Source organism: Nothobranchius furzeri, chromosome 13, assembly GCF_043380555.1.
Source record: "Nothobranchius furzeri strain GRZ-AD chromosome 13, NfurGRZ-RIMD1, whole genome shotgun sequence".
Classification (NCBI taxonomy): Eukaryota; Metazoa; Chordata; class Actinopteri; order Cyprinodontiformes; family Nothobranchiidae; genus Nothobranchius; species Nothobranchius furzeri.
Window position 1 is genome coordinate 20,183,961 of NC_091753.1, and position 17,640 is coordinate 20,201,600.

At 43.8% G+C, this 17,640-nt stretch overlaps 1 protein-coding gene across 2 annotated transcripts in view; it reads left to right on the plus strand.

Moving 5' to 3' along the window:
- chrd (chordin) overlaps positions 1–17,640 on the plus strand; it is a 39,057-nt gene that overhangs the window by 10,993 nt on the left and 10,424 nt on the right. For both annotated transcript variants that reach the window (XM_015952124.3, XM_015952125.3), the window contains exons 7-17: positions 1–139; positions 216–353; positions 528–610; positions 3,911–4,058; positions 7,976–8,082; positions 8,619–8,898; positions 8,989–9,230; positions 12,902–13,015; positions 14,448–14,645; positions 14,724–14,817; positions 15,241–15,297. The exon at positions 1–139 is cut by the window's left edge and continues 3 nt beyond it. In XM_015952124.3, coding sequence (XP_015807610.3) covers positions 1–139; positions 216–353; positions 528–610; positions 3,911–4,058; positions 7,976–8,082; positions 8,619–8,898; positions 8,989–9,230; positions 12,902–13,015; positions 14,448–14,645; positions 14,724–14,817; positions 15,241–15,297 — 1,600 coding nt within the window. The remainder of the gene's footprint in view (positions 140–215; positions 354–527; positions 611–3,910; positions 4,059–7,975; positions 8,083–8,618; positions 8,899–8,988; positions 9,231–12,901; positions 13,016–14,447; positions 14,646–14,723; positions 14,818–15,240; positions 15,298–17,640) is intronic.

Here is a 17,640-nt window from a genome sequence, read left to right on the forward strand (position 1 = left end):
TGCGGTGCGTGGAAGAACGTCCCGAAGCCTCTCCTGCGGCAGCTGCAGGAGGAGCAGATGCACATCCGCATGGCCACCTCTGCGAGCCGACGGGAGGAGGTGGAGGGGAAGGTTGTGAAGCACCGGGCGCTGTTTGCTGGTGGGTGTGCACGGGACCTACACACGGTGTTACTGGTGACTCCATCTTTACGCTGATGCTTCATGCTGGTGTGCAGAGACTTTCAGCTCAATGCTGACATCTGGGGAGGAGAACTCTGGCATGGGGGGCATCGCCATGCTGACGCTGAGCGACAGCGAGAACAACCTCCACTTCATCCTCATCCTGCAGGGACTGATCCGACACAAGCACAAAGGTGAGAAGGGCGGGGAACAAGCGGTGTAACTGAGATTGAGGTCGTTCGACTCATTGTGGAGAGGAGAATTAGGAATCGGACATTTTATGGGACATCAAATTTGATTCCTCTTTGCTTTTTGTCCAAAAATGTCCAAAATGAAGGGATTCAAATCCAACAACTCTCTCTGCTCAGAGCCCATTTTAGTGCCTATCCAGGTCCAGCTGATGTACCGCCAGCATATCCTGAGAGAGATCCGAGCCAACATCACCTCTAATGTGAGTAACAATCCACATAAATCCTCTCCCACATGGCCTGAATCAGGTCCTAACATGGTCCAGGAAAGGTACCGGCTGTTCTCCGCAGGTTTATGTGGAGCAATCATGGAGCTTTAGATAAAATGTGCCGCCTGGGACACGATGAAACCAGGATCTCATTTGGCTGCAACGACTGGGGACAAACTAGTGTACAACTCTTAAAAATATTTACAGATGTTTTTCCTTGAGTTTGTCCTAGGACTATGTCCTCCTGAGACAAATGTTTTAGATTTGTCTCAGAGACTCTGCAGGTGAGGTTCTCCTGAGGAGATGCGGATGATGTGCTCCTCCTAGCTTCATCGGGCTCTGACCTTCAGCTCTTGCTGGGGAGGTTCACAGCTGAGTGTGAAGTGGCTGAGATGAGGATCAGCACCTCCAATTCTGCGACCACGGTTCTCGACCGGAAAAGGGCGGCTTGCCAACCTCAGGTCGGGACAAAGGTCCTGCCTCAAGTGGAGGAGTTCAAGTGTCTCGGGGTCTTGTTCACAAGTGAGGTAAGGAGGTGGATCGACAGGTGGATTGGGGCAGCGCCTGCAGTCAGGCGGACGCGGAACCAGTCTGTTGTGGTGACGATGGAGCTGAGCTGGAAAGCAAGGCTCTTGAGTTACCGGTCGATCTACCGCCCGGTCCTCACCTATGGTCATGAGCTTTGGGTAATGACCGAAAGAACGAGATCACGGATACAAGCGGCCGAAAAGAGTTCTCTCTGCTGGGTGGCTGGGCTCAGCCTTAGGAATAGGGTGAGGAGCCCGGCCATTCGGGAGAGACTTGGAGTAGAGCCGCTGCTCCTCCAAATAGAGAGGAGTCAGTTGAGGTGAATTGGGCATCTTGTTAGGTTGCCTCCTGAACACCTCCTCAGGGAGGTGTTTCAGGCATGTCCTGACGGCAGGAGCCCCCCTGGACAACCCAGGACACGGTGGCGAAAGTACGTCTCTGAACTGGCCCAGGAACGCCTTGGGGTCCTGCCGGAGGAGCTGGTGGAGGTGACCGGGGGAGGACGGTCTGGAACTCCCTAGCTGAGATGCTGCACCTGCGACTCGGACTCGGATGGGCGGAAGAAGGCGAGACGAGAGACTCTGCAAGCTGTCTCAAACCCTTCTCGGCTACGTCTCGAGCCAGTTTCTGTGATTCCACATGTGTAAGAATTGTGAGACAACTCTGACAGGAGCTGGAGACCGAGTCAAGATCAAAATGAGGGTAAATTATAAACAAAGACTGAATTAAAATATTTTGTACCAAAATTTGGACAAGAAAGTGAGAATTTCTCTCACATTTGTGCCTCCATGTTGTTTCGAGCAGCTGCAGCCAAGTCAGAAGATGCATCAAAGATGTTTTCGGCCACTCTAAAGTTTCTGTGTAAATGTTAGAAATAATTATTATCCTATTGGTTTCCTCCTGAGCCTCTGTTTGGGAAACAGAGTTTACACACCACAGGATCGATAAGCTAACTGCCAGTATGAGCCAGGTTTCAAACAGCGTAATCTCCTAAATGTCACATGCCAACATTATTTTTCAGGAAAAATATTTATTATTATTATACCACTCCATAACATTGTTCTTATCTGTGAGGAGTAAAAATATCATCAGTGGTAAAGTCTGAAAGGAATTTTATTTAATATTCCGGCCAGAAACTGGAGATTGAAGCTGTTTTAAAACAACAGCCACACACTTTGGTTTTGTCTACACTCGCACTAGCCAGTAGCTCATCAGTCCATAAGGATTAAACTCTTGTTTATTAACAAATTAAGCTATTAATCTGTCTAAATGTGTAGGATATTAATTAACTTGTACACAGGAAAAATCCCCTCAAGTGTTGGGATGTTTAGTGTTGGTGGAACAGTCTTCATTTGGTTTGAAACATGTGACACATCACTTCAGACACACTCCTGCATCCGCTTCCCTTGGAGACGGATGTGGGTTTGTCGCCACATCCCAGGGATGTTGTTGCTGCCGTCCAGATCACAGCTCACCATCACGATGCCCAAAAAAAACGACTGATGGGAGTGGAAAACGAATGAACGGAAGAGGGAAAGTGCGCGTGTGGGAAGCTATAGCAGGAGACAGATGGGAGTGAGGGATGGGAGGGGGAGCGATGCACTGCTTACAAACTCAAACACACATGTCAGTGGTTAGCGGTGTGAGATGAAGGCGAGGAGGAGAAGGAGGGTGGGGAGGTGACGAAAGGTGCGTCTGTTTCTAATTCTGCCAGGAACTGATGCGTCTCTGACGAGCTGGACTTAGACTGAACATCCATGTAGAAAGATGTCTGCTTCATGAGGTGTCCCCAAGAAACAACGTCAATGCGTGTCGCTATTTAAGGTGGAACTGACTAAAAAAACGCCATCATCAGCAAAACTCATTCTTCACAAAAGTCCTGCAACCACACTGACAATTCACACAAGACCCCATATATCCTTCTTCACCTTACTTACAACACACGCACACACACACACATGCACACACACACACACGCACACGCGCACGCACGCACGCACACACACACACACACACACACACGCATGCACGCGCGCACACACACACACACACACACACACACACACACGCACGCACGCACGCACGCACACACACACACACACACACACACACACACACACACACACACACGCATGCACGCACACACACACACACACACACACTCCAGCGCTGCTTTGGCTGCTCAGGATTTATGCTTTACATATATTTGTATTGAACTGAGGCCACGAGTCATAAAAGTAGCATTTCTTCAACACGCTCACACATCTGTCCTAATAATCCAACTTTTCCCTGCATCTTTTTTTACAATCCTGTCGGCCCTTTTCTACAAAAACTCTCAGGGTCTAAAAACCCGTTAAGGCGGCTCAGCTCTAGATTTTGCCCTTAGCCTGTGTGAGCGGGTGGATGGCAGGGCCGCGTTGTCATGCAGCAGAAACGTTTGCGTTCATGATGTTTTCAGGCTTTTTCATGCTTTGTGCCCTTTGTGTTGATCTAATCCTGAGAAGATTGAACTGCCACAAGAGTTGTTTTTGCTCTGTTTCCGTTTTGTTTAGAGTAAACTGAAACAAATGTCACAAGTCAGGAGCCTGGCTTTGATTTGACTGAGTTTAGGGCGGTGACTTTTAGTCGGCGTGGCACCAAACCTCAGCCAGATCTCTGCACTGTAACAATTGCCTTTATTTACTGTGAAACGGGATTTTTTTTTCACCCACTTGTTAACTCTTGAGTAAGCTTTTAGCTTTGAGCTAACCACTTCAATCTGTGCAGGATCCAGACTTTGCCGAGGTGCTGACAGACCTGAACAGCCGTGAGCTGTTCTGGCTATCACGGGGTCAGCTGGAGATCGCCGTAGCGACCGAGGGTCAGAATCCCAGACAAATCCGAGGCTTCATCACCAGCAGGAAATCTTGTGACAGTGAGTGTTTCTGCCACCAAACACCTTGAAGAGCAGATTCCTGTAGCTGAGGACGGGGCGTGTGTCGTGGCCGAGCTGAGCGCCTCCATGTGTGGCTGGTTTTGTCACTGCCTATAAATACTTTCTTTCTGTCTCTGTTCTTTCAAGTCTTATCGCTACGGGGAAAAGCATGTTTATAGACCTTATGTTGGACTTGCTGGCCCAGCAAGATGGCTCATGCATGTGTTTGTGTCTGCAAATAAAGGGAAGAAAGAAGAGAAAAAAGAGCGTTTAGACACGTAACAAACAAGCCAGAGCATGAAAGCACACACGTGGCCTTTCCATGAGACACATAATCACGACCATCAGTGTGCCCGTCTCTATGAACCATGCTTTTACTGACACACAGGCAAGAGATATCGCACAGAAATGCTTGTTTATTATAGTCTACACACACGCTCACACACATGCAGGTACCGCCAAGGTCACAGTGTGCTGGACCTGACTCACCGTGACGGCGCTGTGATTAACAGCAGGTGACGTAATGTGAGAAGAATTTAGGCTCAACACACTTTTCTTCCCTCTTCCCGTTTTTCCCCTTTATGTCCCATCGCCCGCTCCTGTCTGTAGAGTTCTGGCATTAGGTCTCATTTGCCCCCCCCCCCCCCCCCCCCCCCCATCCGTGCCCCCATGTCATTTTCAAACCTTTCTTTGCAGTTTTTCTCCTCCCCTCCTCTCTGGTAGTCATTTTCTCAGCTCTGTCTTCTGAGGCCTGCTCCGCTCCACAAGGGTTACCTCATGCTCAGACTCGACCTTGGACAGACTCTTTATTTATTTCTGTTTTTAGAAACAAAAACATACATGTGTGACTTAACATTTAAACACTCATTTTCCACCTAATTACACGTTGCTGGTACCAGATTGGACCCACCTTGTGTTGGAATTGAATCATAATTCATAATAATTTAATAATAATAATAATTTTGCACATTTGTAAAGAACATTTCTGAGGAATCCAAAGCACTTTACAGTCATTCATCCTTTCACACACACTGGTGGCGATGAGCTACCACAGCTGCCCAAGGGCACTGACTGACGGCTGAAGCCTGGGTTTATACCTGGCCTACTGATTACATTACCTCTGAGCCACTGTTGCACCATAGTTTTGGACATGTTCCTCAGAGGTTCTGGTCCATTCTGACATGATATCATCAGCTCCATCCATGACGAGACCCTCCCGTTCCACCACATCGCAAAGATTCTGGACTAGACTGAGATCTGGTGACTGTGGAGGGCGTTGGAGTGAACTCATGGTCATGTTCTGGAAACCAGTTAGAGGTGATCTGAGCTTTGGGGCATGGTAAATGATCCTGCTGGAAGTAGCCATCAGTAAATGGGTTCATGTGGTCTTAAAGGGATGGGCATGGTCAACAGCAATACTCAAGTAGGCTGTGGTGTTTAAACCAGGCTCAGGTGGTACTGAGGGTTCCAGAGTGGGACAAGAACCCCACCGCTACCATCAGCAGCACCTTCCTGTTCTTAGCTGACAGGAACTAGTGGTTATCTGAGCTGCTGCTGTCTTTCTTATCATGGTCTGTGTCCTGCATCTCCCTCATGTGCCTCCTTGTGTTCTCCATCCCTCTCTAGGTTTCCCTTATGTGTCTCCTTGTGTTCTCCATCCCTCTCCCTTTATGTGTCTCCTTGTGTTCCTCATATGTCTCCTTTTATGCATCCCTCCTCATGTGCCTCCTTGTGTCCCCCAGGCCACTCCAGGTTTTTTCCCCTTAGGTGCTTCCCCCAGGTTTCAGTGTCCCGGTGTGTCCCCAACCCCCTCCAGGCTCTCTAGAGCCCCCTTCAGACAGGCCATGAAAAACGGAAATGTTCCGGACTCTGTCCGTAAGACCTTGGTGTTTGAATACAAACATCCGGATAACGTGTTCCGGAATTTATCCGGACGAAGCCCCTAGTAACAGGTCCGGACTTGTTACGGACAGGGTGGCTGCTTCAGACTGGTGAGGTAAAGTTCCGGACAAGAGGGAGGGGGAGGAGGAGGGGACCGGGGGACACTGTGCACACCTAGATAGCTCGCTGCTGTAGCATGCGGCAAACCACGGCAGCTCGCCTCCTACGGTACCGTCTAGACGCACGACGGAGCGCTTCACACCGCTTCAGTGATTCCTTTAACCATTGAGCTTCATCATTCAGGTCTCTTATGCGTCTTCGTGTGCGCAGAATTATGCTTAAGCGCCTCGTGATTTTTATCTTGAGAGGCGCTATAGAAATGAAATTTTCTTCTTCTTCTTCTTAACATGATTCCGACCCCCCCCTCCGCCGCCGTCAGACATCTGGAACTTTTCCCTGCTGTGTGAACGCAGCCGAAAGGACAAGTTCTGGTACAAAAGTGGTGTGTCTGAAAACACAGTTCCGGTTAAAAACCGGATTGAATTGTCCACAAATGTTCCAGAATGTCTATCTGAAAAGGGCTTTGGTTTCCCTTATGTTTTTCCTTACACACCTATTATCATTAGTCTTCTGTTAGGTGTTTTATCTAGTCTGTTTTCTCCCTCTGATTCATTTGGTTCCCTTCCCCATTGTTAGGTCTGGTTTCCTCCCCTGCTCCATTGTGCTCCTCCTCTCTGTTAATTAGTCTCACCTGTGCACAATTCCCTAATCACCCAGCCCTTGTGTATATAACCCTGTCTGTGTCACAGTGTGGTTGATGGTCCATTGTGTTAGCGTTGTCTCGCCCCCTCTCTAAGTATTTAGAATATCTCTAGGTCTCTTGTGTTTTTGGATGTTCATATTCCCAGGGTTTGATTCTTGGATTTTTGATTTTTTTGGATGTTTTTGGCTTCCAGCCCTTTGGATTTACTCCTAAATAAAGGATTTTAACGTTTTCACTACTCCTGCCTTGTGTCATCCTGGGTCTGCATCTTGGGTCCTAACCTCCCCCCAACTCACAGCGTGACATTTCTGTCATCTAGCAGTGGTCTGATCCTTCTCATCTGAACTCAAAAAGAATTGTCTAGCTGCTGCTCACTGGATATTTTTCTACCATCTCTGTAAACCCTAGAGATGCTTCTGGATTCAGATGCTTGAAGATCAGCAGGTTCTGAACTACTCTGACCATTCTGTACGGTACCAACAGCAGGTTCTAAGTCCGTAAAGCGTTTCTCCATCCCAATGCAGTTCGAACTTCAGCAGGTGGACTAAATAAAGTTGCTGTGAGTGAGTTGCAGCTATGTGATTGGCTGATCTGAAGAGATATTTGTGTTAAACAGGAGAAACTAATAAAGTGGCTGTTGAGTGTAACTGAATATGTAGCATTTTTTTGACGGGATCAAGCGACAGCTATCAACCTCGTGTTGAGCTGGGCTCACCTAGTCAGTACACGGGTATCGTTTGATGACAAACCTTGGTGCAAGGCTAGACTGCAGCCTTAAATTTCATGCACAGGTTAACTTGCCAAAACCAACCTGTTTTATTTGAGAAACAGGCCAGCGCTAAACCTTTTCTGTCTTTGCAACATATATTATAGCACCGCTAGGTCATAACTTACTTCATGTACAAATTTAGATTGTAACAATTGCACCAATGATGTAAACCGGTGGTTCTCAGTCATTGTGTGTGAAGCCCTTCCTACGACACAAATAACTTTTTACGCCTCCCTGGTGAGGCGCACCCCACCAGTTGAGAACCACTGATTTAAACCAATAATAAAAGTGCATCCGTTTGTTTCCGACATAGTTTTACTCCTGACCAAGGCTGAAAGTTCATTTGGAGCTGAGATGTTTAATAGTGACAAACATAGATTATTAGATAATCTGAGTGAAATGTCTCTTTATGCTCCGTCTCCTCCTGATAACTCCATGAATCCACTGGGCCATCAGCAGACATGAGCGCTAATATTGATGTTAATTTTTCTTTGTCTGGTTCAGCTCTACAGAGTGTGATGTCCAGTGGCGATGCCCTAACCCCAGGGAAGACAGGAGGCGTGGGATCAGCTGTCTTCAACCTCCATGACAATGGAACACTGGACTACCAGGTCACAGATCAAGATGGCTGCCATTAGATAATATACATATAACATACAATAATAAAGATGGCTACAGCTCAGTCAACCTCACAGATATAGAGTTGATGTTTGGTGGGTTTGTAGCTGAAAACCATTATATTTAGAAGTGATTGAATGTTTTTCCCAGATGACTAACTTTTGGAGTTAACCCAAGTTACAACCCTACGTCCAAAAATCCCAAAATGGCTTTAACAGTTAAAAAAATTCAGAGCCAAAATGTGGTTGTTGGTTGGACAATCGTTCCTTCCTCATTTGTGCGTAAAATAAATCAGTGTTTACTCAGAATGTTCAACTTTGGCAGGCACGTTGAACTGGATTTACTGTGTTTAACAGTTGGAGATCTATCTAGTGGTGCTGACGAAAACACAAACAAACACAAGCAAAAACATTATGCACCACAATTACTAATCATTAGTTGTACGTGTTTTTTACATGAAGTGCAATCTTTATAAACAATTTGAAACTGGAGGAGATTTGAAGCCCATCTCCCTTCTCCTGCCCCACAGGTTCAAGTTGCGGGTCTCACCAGCGACGTCGTCGGCCTCACCATAGAACTGAAGCCTCGGCGCCGACACAAGCGCTCGGTCCTCTACGATTTGACTGCAAAGTACATCAAAGCCTCCAGGTGGGCGGTGGGCAGCTGGAGTCGTCTAGAAGCTCGACACATCCACATGTTGCTGCAGAACGAACTCTTCATTAATGTGGCCACGGCACACAACCAGGAAGGGGAGCTCAGGGGCCAGATCAAGGCTCTGCCATATAATGGCATTGAGGCACCTAGAAATGGTACGGACCAATGAAGACTGGGGACAGGGGTGTGTGTCACATTTCACATGGCTGAATCTGCTTTGTTAAACCTCCCTCTGTCTCCTCCAGAGCTACCAACCCCACTAGCTGGTCACTTTGTGTCCCCACCAGTGAGAACTGGTTCCTCCGGGCACGCCTGGGTGTCCGTGGATAAACAGTGTCACCTGCACTATGAGATCATAGTCGCAGGTCTCAGTAAGACAGACGACGCGACTGTGAACGCCCACCTACACGGGCTGGCTGAGATCGGAGAGCTGGGCAACAGCAGCGCCTCACACAGAAGGCTGCTGACGGGCTTCTACGGCTCACAGGTACACCACACGTGCTGCCCGCACGCCACAAACACCTCTGTTGTTGTTTTGTTTGGATTCTGGTTAATCATAAAAATGTGAAATCACAGAGGCATCATGTGGTCATGTTACATGTTATAGGTAAATACAACACAGGACGGATTTCAACTCCAGTCAGTTCAGAACATTTGATAACTGAGTGAGTAAACAACAAATTAATACAAAGCAAAAACAACAGAGTCATCTAAGACCAGTGTTGGGAACGTTACTTTTAAAAAGTAGTTCGTTATAGTTACTGATTACTTTGTCCAAACAGTAACTCAGTTACTAACTGAGTTACGAGATTATAAAAGTAACTGATTACCAAGAAAAATAATGACTTAGTTACTTTTTCCATTAAAGAATGCAAGAAAAATGGGTTCCCCTCTTAATTGAACTTACTTAATTTACTATGAATTACTACAACAGTGAAATATAAATGACTAATGACTGGAACATAATAAATGACCAAATGTTTTTTATAAATCTGAATAATTTAAATAAATAAGCACTTAACAGGAGGAACTACTAACAGGAACATTCCACTTATCTAGACTATTAAAAGGTCACGGTGTGATATTTAACAAGACCCCAATCAGCTACAGTTTAAAATTGCAAATAGAAACACCTGTAAAGGTTCCCGAGCCTTTAAATGGTCTCTCAGTCTAGTTAAATTACAGAAATGAATGTAATTTTGGACACTATTTTAATTTTTCCACCTTCACATTATTGTGTGTTTTTAGCAGCATTTCTGTAGCTGGTAATCTAGTAACGGTTAAATAAATACATAAAATCCTTTAAAATGACACTAGAAAGAGGCACGAGCCTGATGGAGGACTTACATTTACTAACTTGGGTCAGACCCCACCACAGAAGAGCTGAAGCTGGGTGGTAAACACACACAGGTAGTTCTAATAACACCTGAGCTCCATGACGTCTGAGACTGATGCATCAGTGTTACAGCGGGACTAAAGACATGATCAGGAACAGGTTACAGCTGGATGATCTAGGAAGGTGGAAGATCAGGACGTCTGAGCAGTGAACAGATGAGCGGACCTTCGGGATGTCCTGCTGTCACGCTAAGAACGGCACGGCTGCAGATCCACACCTGCAGCTGTAGATATTCATCACGTCTTCCTCGTTCTTCACGGCCGTGATGCGCTTGGATGAAAACATCTACCTCTTTAGCTCCTGATCAGCTGATGACAGCACCAACATGCCGTGCTGCTTAACGCACACATTTTCTTTTGATAAAAAGATTGTAATTAATTAATGTGCTCGTTACTGAAAAAAATTTTTTTTAGTAACGCGGTTATTTTAAACGGCGTTATTCCCATCACTGCTCTGTTGTGTCCAAAGCATGCAGTGATGGAGACAGTGAGAACACTGAGGGCCTCTGCCCACCCGGTCAGTCATCATTGTGTTTGTACGTGCGTTACAGACACCTCTCTCTCCCTGGCACAACCTTCCGTCCCCAGTAACGGTAACGGCGTTGCAACAGTGTGAAAAGTAATTAATTAGATTATTCCGTTACCTAAAAAAGAACGCGTTAGTAACGCCGTTATACTTGAACGTCGTTACTCCCAACAACTAGTAAATACTAACCAAAAACATAACCATTTCTCACAAGTATTCAGTCATTCAAATAATATGCTTTAAGAAAATACTACTTTTTCCTGGAACAATCAACAAAACTAGTTAAAGGGACATTATGGAAGTTTGACAGCCAAAACATGTATAGAAATAATAAATGTCTTCTTCATACATTCTCCTGCAATGCCCTGGTCCTGTAGAATGAGCCCTGGCATTTTTACTGTGATTGCCTGTTTTTCTGTAAAATCACAGAAAAAGAAAGCTGCTCGGGTCGAGCAGGCTGCTTCATGTGCGTTCACGCTCGGGCATAGCCCGTAGCATTTGCTATCAGTAGCTTTAGCAGCAGACAGAGAGGTAGTGCCAACTCAGCGACTTTGTCGCTGTTCCTAATGCCTAGTGATGAACCTAGCTACATTTCTGAGGACCCTTAGCCACTTTTTTTCTAGATATTTCCTGCAAATTAGCAACAAAATAGCCATTTTCGCTTCGAACCGTTCTTTGGTTTGACGTTGTTTCAGCTGTCATCAAGGATATAAAAGTTACAGATACTGTGACTGTTACTAGAGTGTAGCTCATCTTGTAAGATGTCTGACTCCCATGCAGAAGACCTGGGTTTGATCCTGGGTGTGAACATAGTTTGTTTTGAGTTTCTTTTTTACATTATTGGTATATTTTTTTACAGTAAGATGCCCAAATTTTTATTTGAGACTCGCCGAACGGCATTGAATTCACAGATAAAAAAGATGTGGGTTCAACTTTCATTTTGGAACAATTTTTCAAGCAAGGGAAGGGAATGATCTGAGCATGCAGGAGGACTGACCCATCATAAACCTTTGTCGGCTGTGCTGAAGAGAAAGGTACAGAACCACATTATTTAATTAATTAGCTGCGCGTTCTCCTGTCCTCTGTCCTCCGGGCCACACACACACACACACACACACACACACACACACACACACACACACACACACACACACACACACACACACACACACACACACACGACCTTCTCAGCTGTTATTTTCGTTAAGGAGTGTGCACGTACATCATGGGCGCCTCGTGCACGATCCTACTATTGAAGCTGCCGTTGCGCTTTTGGCCTGAGGGGGTAATCACGAGCACAAAAATTCAAAAGTCCATAAAGTCCCTTTAACACAATAAAATACAGAATTAAGGGACTAGATGGAACTCTTAAATAATCAAAAAGATGTGACTGACTGTGTGTTTACTAAGTTATTCCAGTAAAGAGCACGCTAAGAAATAAAATGTTATGCCAACTGGTTCCACAAAACCCAGCTGCTTCAATGTAAAGAGTAATAAACATCTACGTTGAACATGAAGTCACATAACAATATAAATGACTATTTACATTTTTTCTTCCAACGAGAGGCTCCGATGCAAAATTCAATTTTTTTCTGATTTCATTACTAAAATGAGAGACAACAAAAAGATCTGCTGACTTAGACAAAGATTACAGTTGGAACTGAAAGGCACTACATTTTAAGTAACGTGGGTGATTAAGGCAAAAACCTTTAAAGAGAAGAAACAGCCAGTGAATTTCACGCCTGTGAGAGAAAGACAATGCAGTGACGAGACTGAAAGAACAACGCTAAATAAAACAACATAGGTGACACATTCTTTTACAGACCTCTAATTACTATGTACTTATGTACTACGTGCTAAGTACTCAGACATAAACTATTCTGCAGTATTCAGCTTCATGTATTTAAAGATCGTTGTGTGGGATCAATCTTAATACCTCCACATTTACAGATTTCTCTTGAGTAAGTGGATGGATCAAAGGTTAATCAGAAACAGAAGCTTTGGATCTGAGTGAAAATAACACAAAAACCTAATGTGAATGATTTGTTTTAAGAAATTATCACCAAATGTCTTCTCATGGAGTCAAAATTTCTCATTAAAACTTTAGAGTTACTGTGTAGCTAAACATTTCTGTAGCCAACTATCAAGACAGCAGCAGCTCCGCACATCCTAGAACAGCTCCTGATCAGCAGAATGTGTGATGATGCAGATGTTTAAAGGGTTCATCTGTCTTTCAGGCTCAGGGCGTTTTAAAGGACCTGAGTGTTGAACTGCTGCAACACCTGGACCAGGGAACAGCCTTCCTCCAGATCAGCACCAAGATGAATCCTCAGGGAGAAATCCGAGGACGGGTGAGTGATGAATGATTCACTTATTTGCAATCAATCAATCAATCAATCAATCAATCAATCAATCAATCAATCAATCAATCAATCAATCAATCAATCAATCAATCGATTTTATTTATAAAGCGCTTTTCAAGCAAAGTACTTTATAGAATTAAAATGACCCTAAATTCCATAACAGTTTAAAGGCATTAATGCACACACACACACACACACACACACACACACACACACACACACACACACACACACACACACACACACACACACACACACACACACACACACACACACACACACATACCAAACATCATAGCATGGTTGCCAACTTTTGAAGTGTTCCATTGAAGGTGTGGCAGGTGAAGTGAGTCACATACTCATGTCAGAGTCGACAGCCCCATTATAATCAATCAGCTAGTGGCTATTAGCATTTTGGTTGTACTCACCAGTACTCACAGTTGTAACACTGAAATGGTGCCAGTTTGATAAAAGTAATCCATCTGACAACCCACTGGCAGATGTCTAACAAGCAGTCTGAAATCATGGCCACATTTTGGTTCAGTTTTTGAGAACTGCCAAAGATAAAATCCAACCTTTTTCTTCTTCAAGAAGACTGAACAGGGATGTTGTTTCTCTTGCAGAAAAAAAATTGGTTCTAGGCATTCAAATTGTTGATTAAATCACTTCTTTACAACTGTAGAGAATAAACCCCCTGCTAGCTACATGGAGAGACTAGATGTTAGTGTTTACAGTCCAGGGGAGGAGGGATCCAGATTTGAGACTACCTAGATGGGGGATTTACCATAATATAAGACCTATTTCATTAGCTTTAGATACACATGCATGTCTGAGACTCTTATTGTGAAGCATTGGAGGAAGTTCCCAAATAAATAAGGAATTTAAATGTATTTTGTGTTTTCATTTAAAAGTTTATGCATTGAAAATGGTGTAAAAACGTTTTCCCTCAACATTTTAACTTCAGTCTCAACTCAGAGGTATAAATGTATGAAGTGGGGGCCGTCTACTAGACTGTTAAGAGCTTTAATCGGATTATTACCTGAACCCTTCTGGATCTTCCTGGTAGTTTATATGGCAGTTGTTGTTTTCCTGCAGAGAAAAGTTGTTTTTATTGACCTCCGGAGGCGGTCAAACACAATGCAGATGCTCATAAACCTCACAGGTGTATTAGTTGATCTTCAGGCTAAACAAGGAAAGTTAGACTCTCACATTCATGGATCCCAGCTGTTTTAATAAAACACCTTAACAACATAATTAGGAGGACAGAAATGCTTCATTTGTAAACATGAAATAAGTCAACATGGGAGGCAGATTTGACTAATGCGCTGCCAAGAAATTCCTTTTTCCCTGCTTCAGTCTTTTTCATCCTGCTTTAATTCTCAACACATCTACCGCTTTCCCACACATTTCCATGACACAGGTCCACGTTCCAAACAGATGCATGTCTGGAGCTGGAGCTGGAGCGGAGGTGGAGGAGGTTGAGTTTGACGACGTTTTGCTGAAGGACCCAGAGGAGCTAAAGAAAGATCCTCATACATGCTTCTTTGAAAACCAGCACCAGGCCCACGGCTCCCGCTGGACTCCCAACTATGACAAGTGTTTCACCTGCGGCTGTCAGGTACGGAAAGCCAAGTTGTTTACTGAGAGTCAGCAGAATGAAACCTGCTGTTGTTGAAATGCTCATTTTCCTCTGCAGAAGCGAACAGTGATCTGTGATCCAGTCATCTGTCCGGTGTTGACTTGTTCCAGAACCGTTCAGCCTGAAAACAAGTGCTGTCCCGTCTGTGATGGTGAGATTTTATTAACATCTTTTTTATTTGTGCATGCAGCTTCAAATAATAGCTCCTCACTGAGTATCCACAAAACCCCAGTCGCCTCCTTCATGCTTCTAGCTATCACTACATTTTCTCCTCCTTTTTATTATTCCCATCTCATTTAACAGAAGTTTTCTTTTGTTACGGCTGCACGGTTTTCTGGATTTCCTCTGCTGGGAGGAGGCAGCCAGAAGAAGACAAGTTCATGTTTGCTTTGCCTCACTTGTGCAGCTCATTCTTACATCTATTACAGCTTCTTGGATGAGAGCTTTTTCATCAGATATGAAGCAGATACTAATAAACCTTCAGCCAGCACTGACCTTTGAACACCGATCAGAAATGTGGGAGATGGTGAAACCGATAAGACTCGACCTTTTTTTTTATTCCCCTCATGTTCAGAAAGGAGAGAACCCAAGGACATGAAAGTCCCTGAATGGGTAGAAGAACACCCTGAAGGTGAATATCAACTCTTCTTTTTACAGTTTTTTAAAGACGTTAGGACCCATTTCTCAATACCTAGGTCACATTTGCAAAACTCTACATACAGTGTGCATAACAGAAGTCTATGTGGGCCAAACTGAGGATCAGTTATCATTGCTTTGGCACAAAATGCATTGAGTGACTATAATAATAATAATAATAATAATAATAATACATTTTATTTAAAGTGCCTTTCAGAACACCCAAGGTCACTTGACAGAAAATACTTAATGAAATACAATAAAACAATAATAAAACGCAAACAAGAAAAACAAAGAGAGAAACAGTTCAATAAAATCAGAGGTCATAGGCAGATTTAAACATGTGTGTTTTGAGTTTGGTTTTGAAAAGGGTAAAACTGTCGATGTTCCTGATGCCTGGGGGAAGTGAGTTCCAGAGACGAGGAGCAGAGCGGCTGAAAGCTCTGCTCCTCTTGGTAGCGAGACGGGCAGAACGAACCGCAAGATGGATGGAAGAAGAAGATCTGAGAGAACGGGATGGGGTGTGAATACTTCTAAGGTCTGAGATATATGGAGGAGAGAGGTTGTGGATGGCTTTGAAGGTATGGAGGAGAATTTTGAAGATGGACCTGAATTTAACTGGGAGCCAGTGAAGCTGCTGGAGAACCGGGGTGATGTGGTGAAAGGAAGGGGTTCTGGTGATAATACGGGCTGCTGAGTTCTGGACCAGTTGCAGTTTATGAAGGAGTTTGTTGGGGAGACCATAAAGAAGTGAACTGCAATAGTCGAGACGGGAGGTGACGAGGCTGTGGAGGAGAATGGCGGCAGTGTGAGGGGTAAGGGAGGGGCGGAGACGGTTTATGGAACGTAGATGGAAGTATGCTGACTGAATTATGTTATTAACATCTCTACAGACTACATCTCTCAAATGTCATGACGTCCCTTCTCACTCAGACACAACAACTGCCAAAAATCATTGTACTAACAGGACATGTTGCACTTGCTCACATACTGTTCACAAAACTTATGTTCAAAACAATAACACTGCAAAACTGAATGTGACAGTAAAATCCAACAGCAATATGTTATTGAAACATAAATGCAGTTTAACCAGCCACAGCTGACTCTAATTGTAGATGAACAGCTGCACAGGTGTTACACTTTCAATGTCATTATAAAAGTAGTCAACGCCAACATATATAATTGTATGGGACAATGTGGCATTTCACCACTCCCATGCAGTCACAGAGTGGTTTGTGGCCCATCCCAGAATGGAGTCACTTTTCCTCCCACCTTACTCTCCATTCCTCAACCCCATAGAGCAGGGGTGTCAAACTCAAACTCACAAGGGGCCGAAATGAAACTCTGGGACGGAGTCGAGGGCCAAACTTAATATTTTTTGAAAAAGTGACGGCAAATTTGCACATTTTCTTTATCAACATATATGCAATTTTGAACCTTTAAATTTGGAAACAAACATATTTCTGCATTAACACTGAATGTGGAATAACCAAATTACACACGAGCAAGTCAGTTTTAAATAAAAGGCATCAGTGGTATTCATTACTTGTGGTATATTCAGCATTTTTAAAATCTATTCAGGATTTATGTTTTCTTGTTTATTCATTTTTCTTATTTTTTATTCTCCTTTTTTCTCCTGTAATAAGTGTCATCGCTGCTGTGACGTCTAGCTTTCCCCACTGAGGAACAATAAAGGGATTTTCTATTCTATTCATCTATCTCAGGGGTATACAAATACTATTTAAAAAGGTCCAGTCAGAAAGAATTTTTTTAGCCCAAGGTCCGAAAGATCATTATGTCCGACCTACAATAGTGTGACATGTATTTAAGTATCCTAGCAGTTTTATCAACATCTGCATTATTAATTTGCATATCAAATCAGAAGTACTTCAGTGTAATTCAAATACTTATGACATTTATTGTCACTTAAAGTGTTGAACATGTAAATGATTTATTTGGAATGTTCTCTCATTTACTAAATAAAAGTAGAAAAAAGTGTCAACAAGAAAATAACACATGGCAACTGAATCTTCACAAACTAACTTCAGAATACAATAAATGTAGAAAAAGCTTAATTTTTTACATTTTACCTCTTCACGTGTGAACTAAAAAGTCTTAAAACGATTTTAAAAAATGTGACTCTGCACACATGTAATAACTGAACATATATTTAGGTTAATGTTTTCCACATTTTTACTTAGTGAGAGAAGTGAGCTCTTGCTTGTCCTGCCAACATTTTGAACCTGGGCTTGAATGGAGACAGAGCCATCCTCATGCATGTGTGGAGATGCTCACTGGTGAGCCTGGAACGATATTTGTTTTTTATAATGTTCATTGT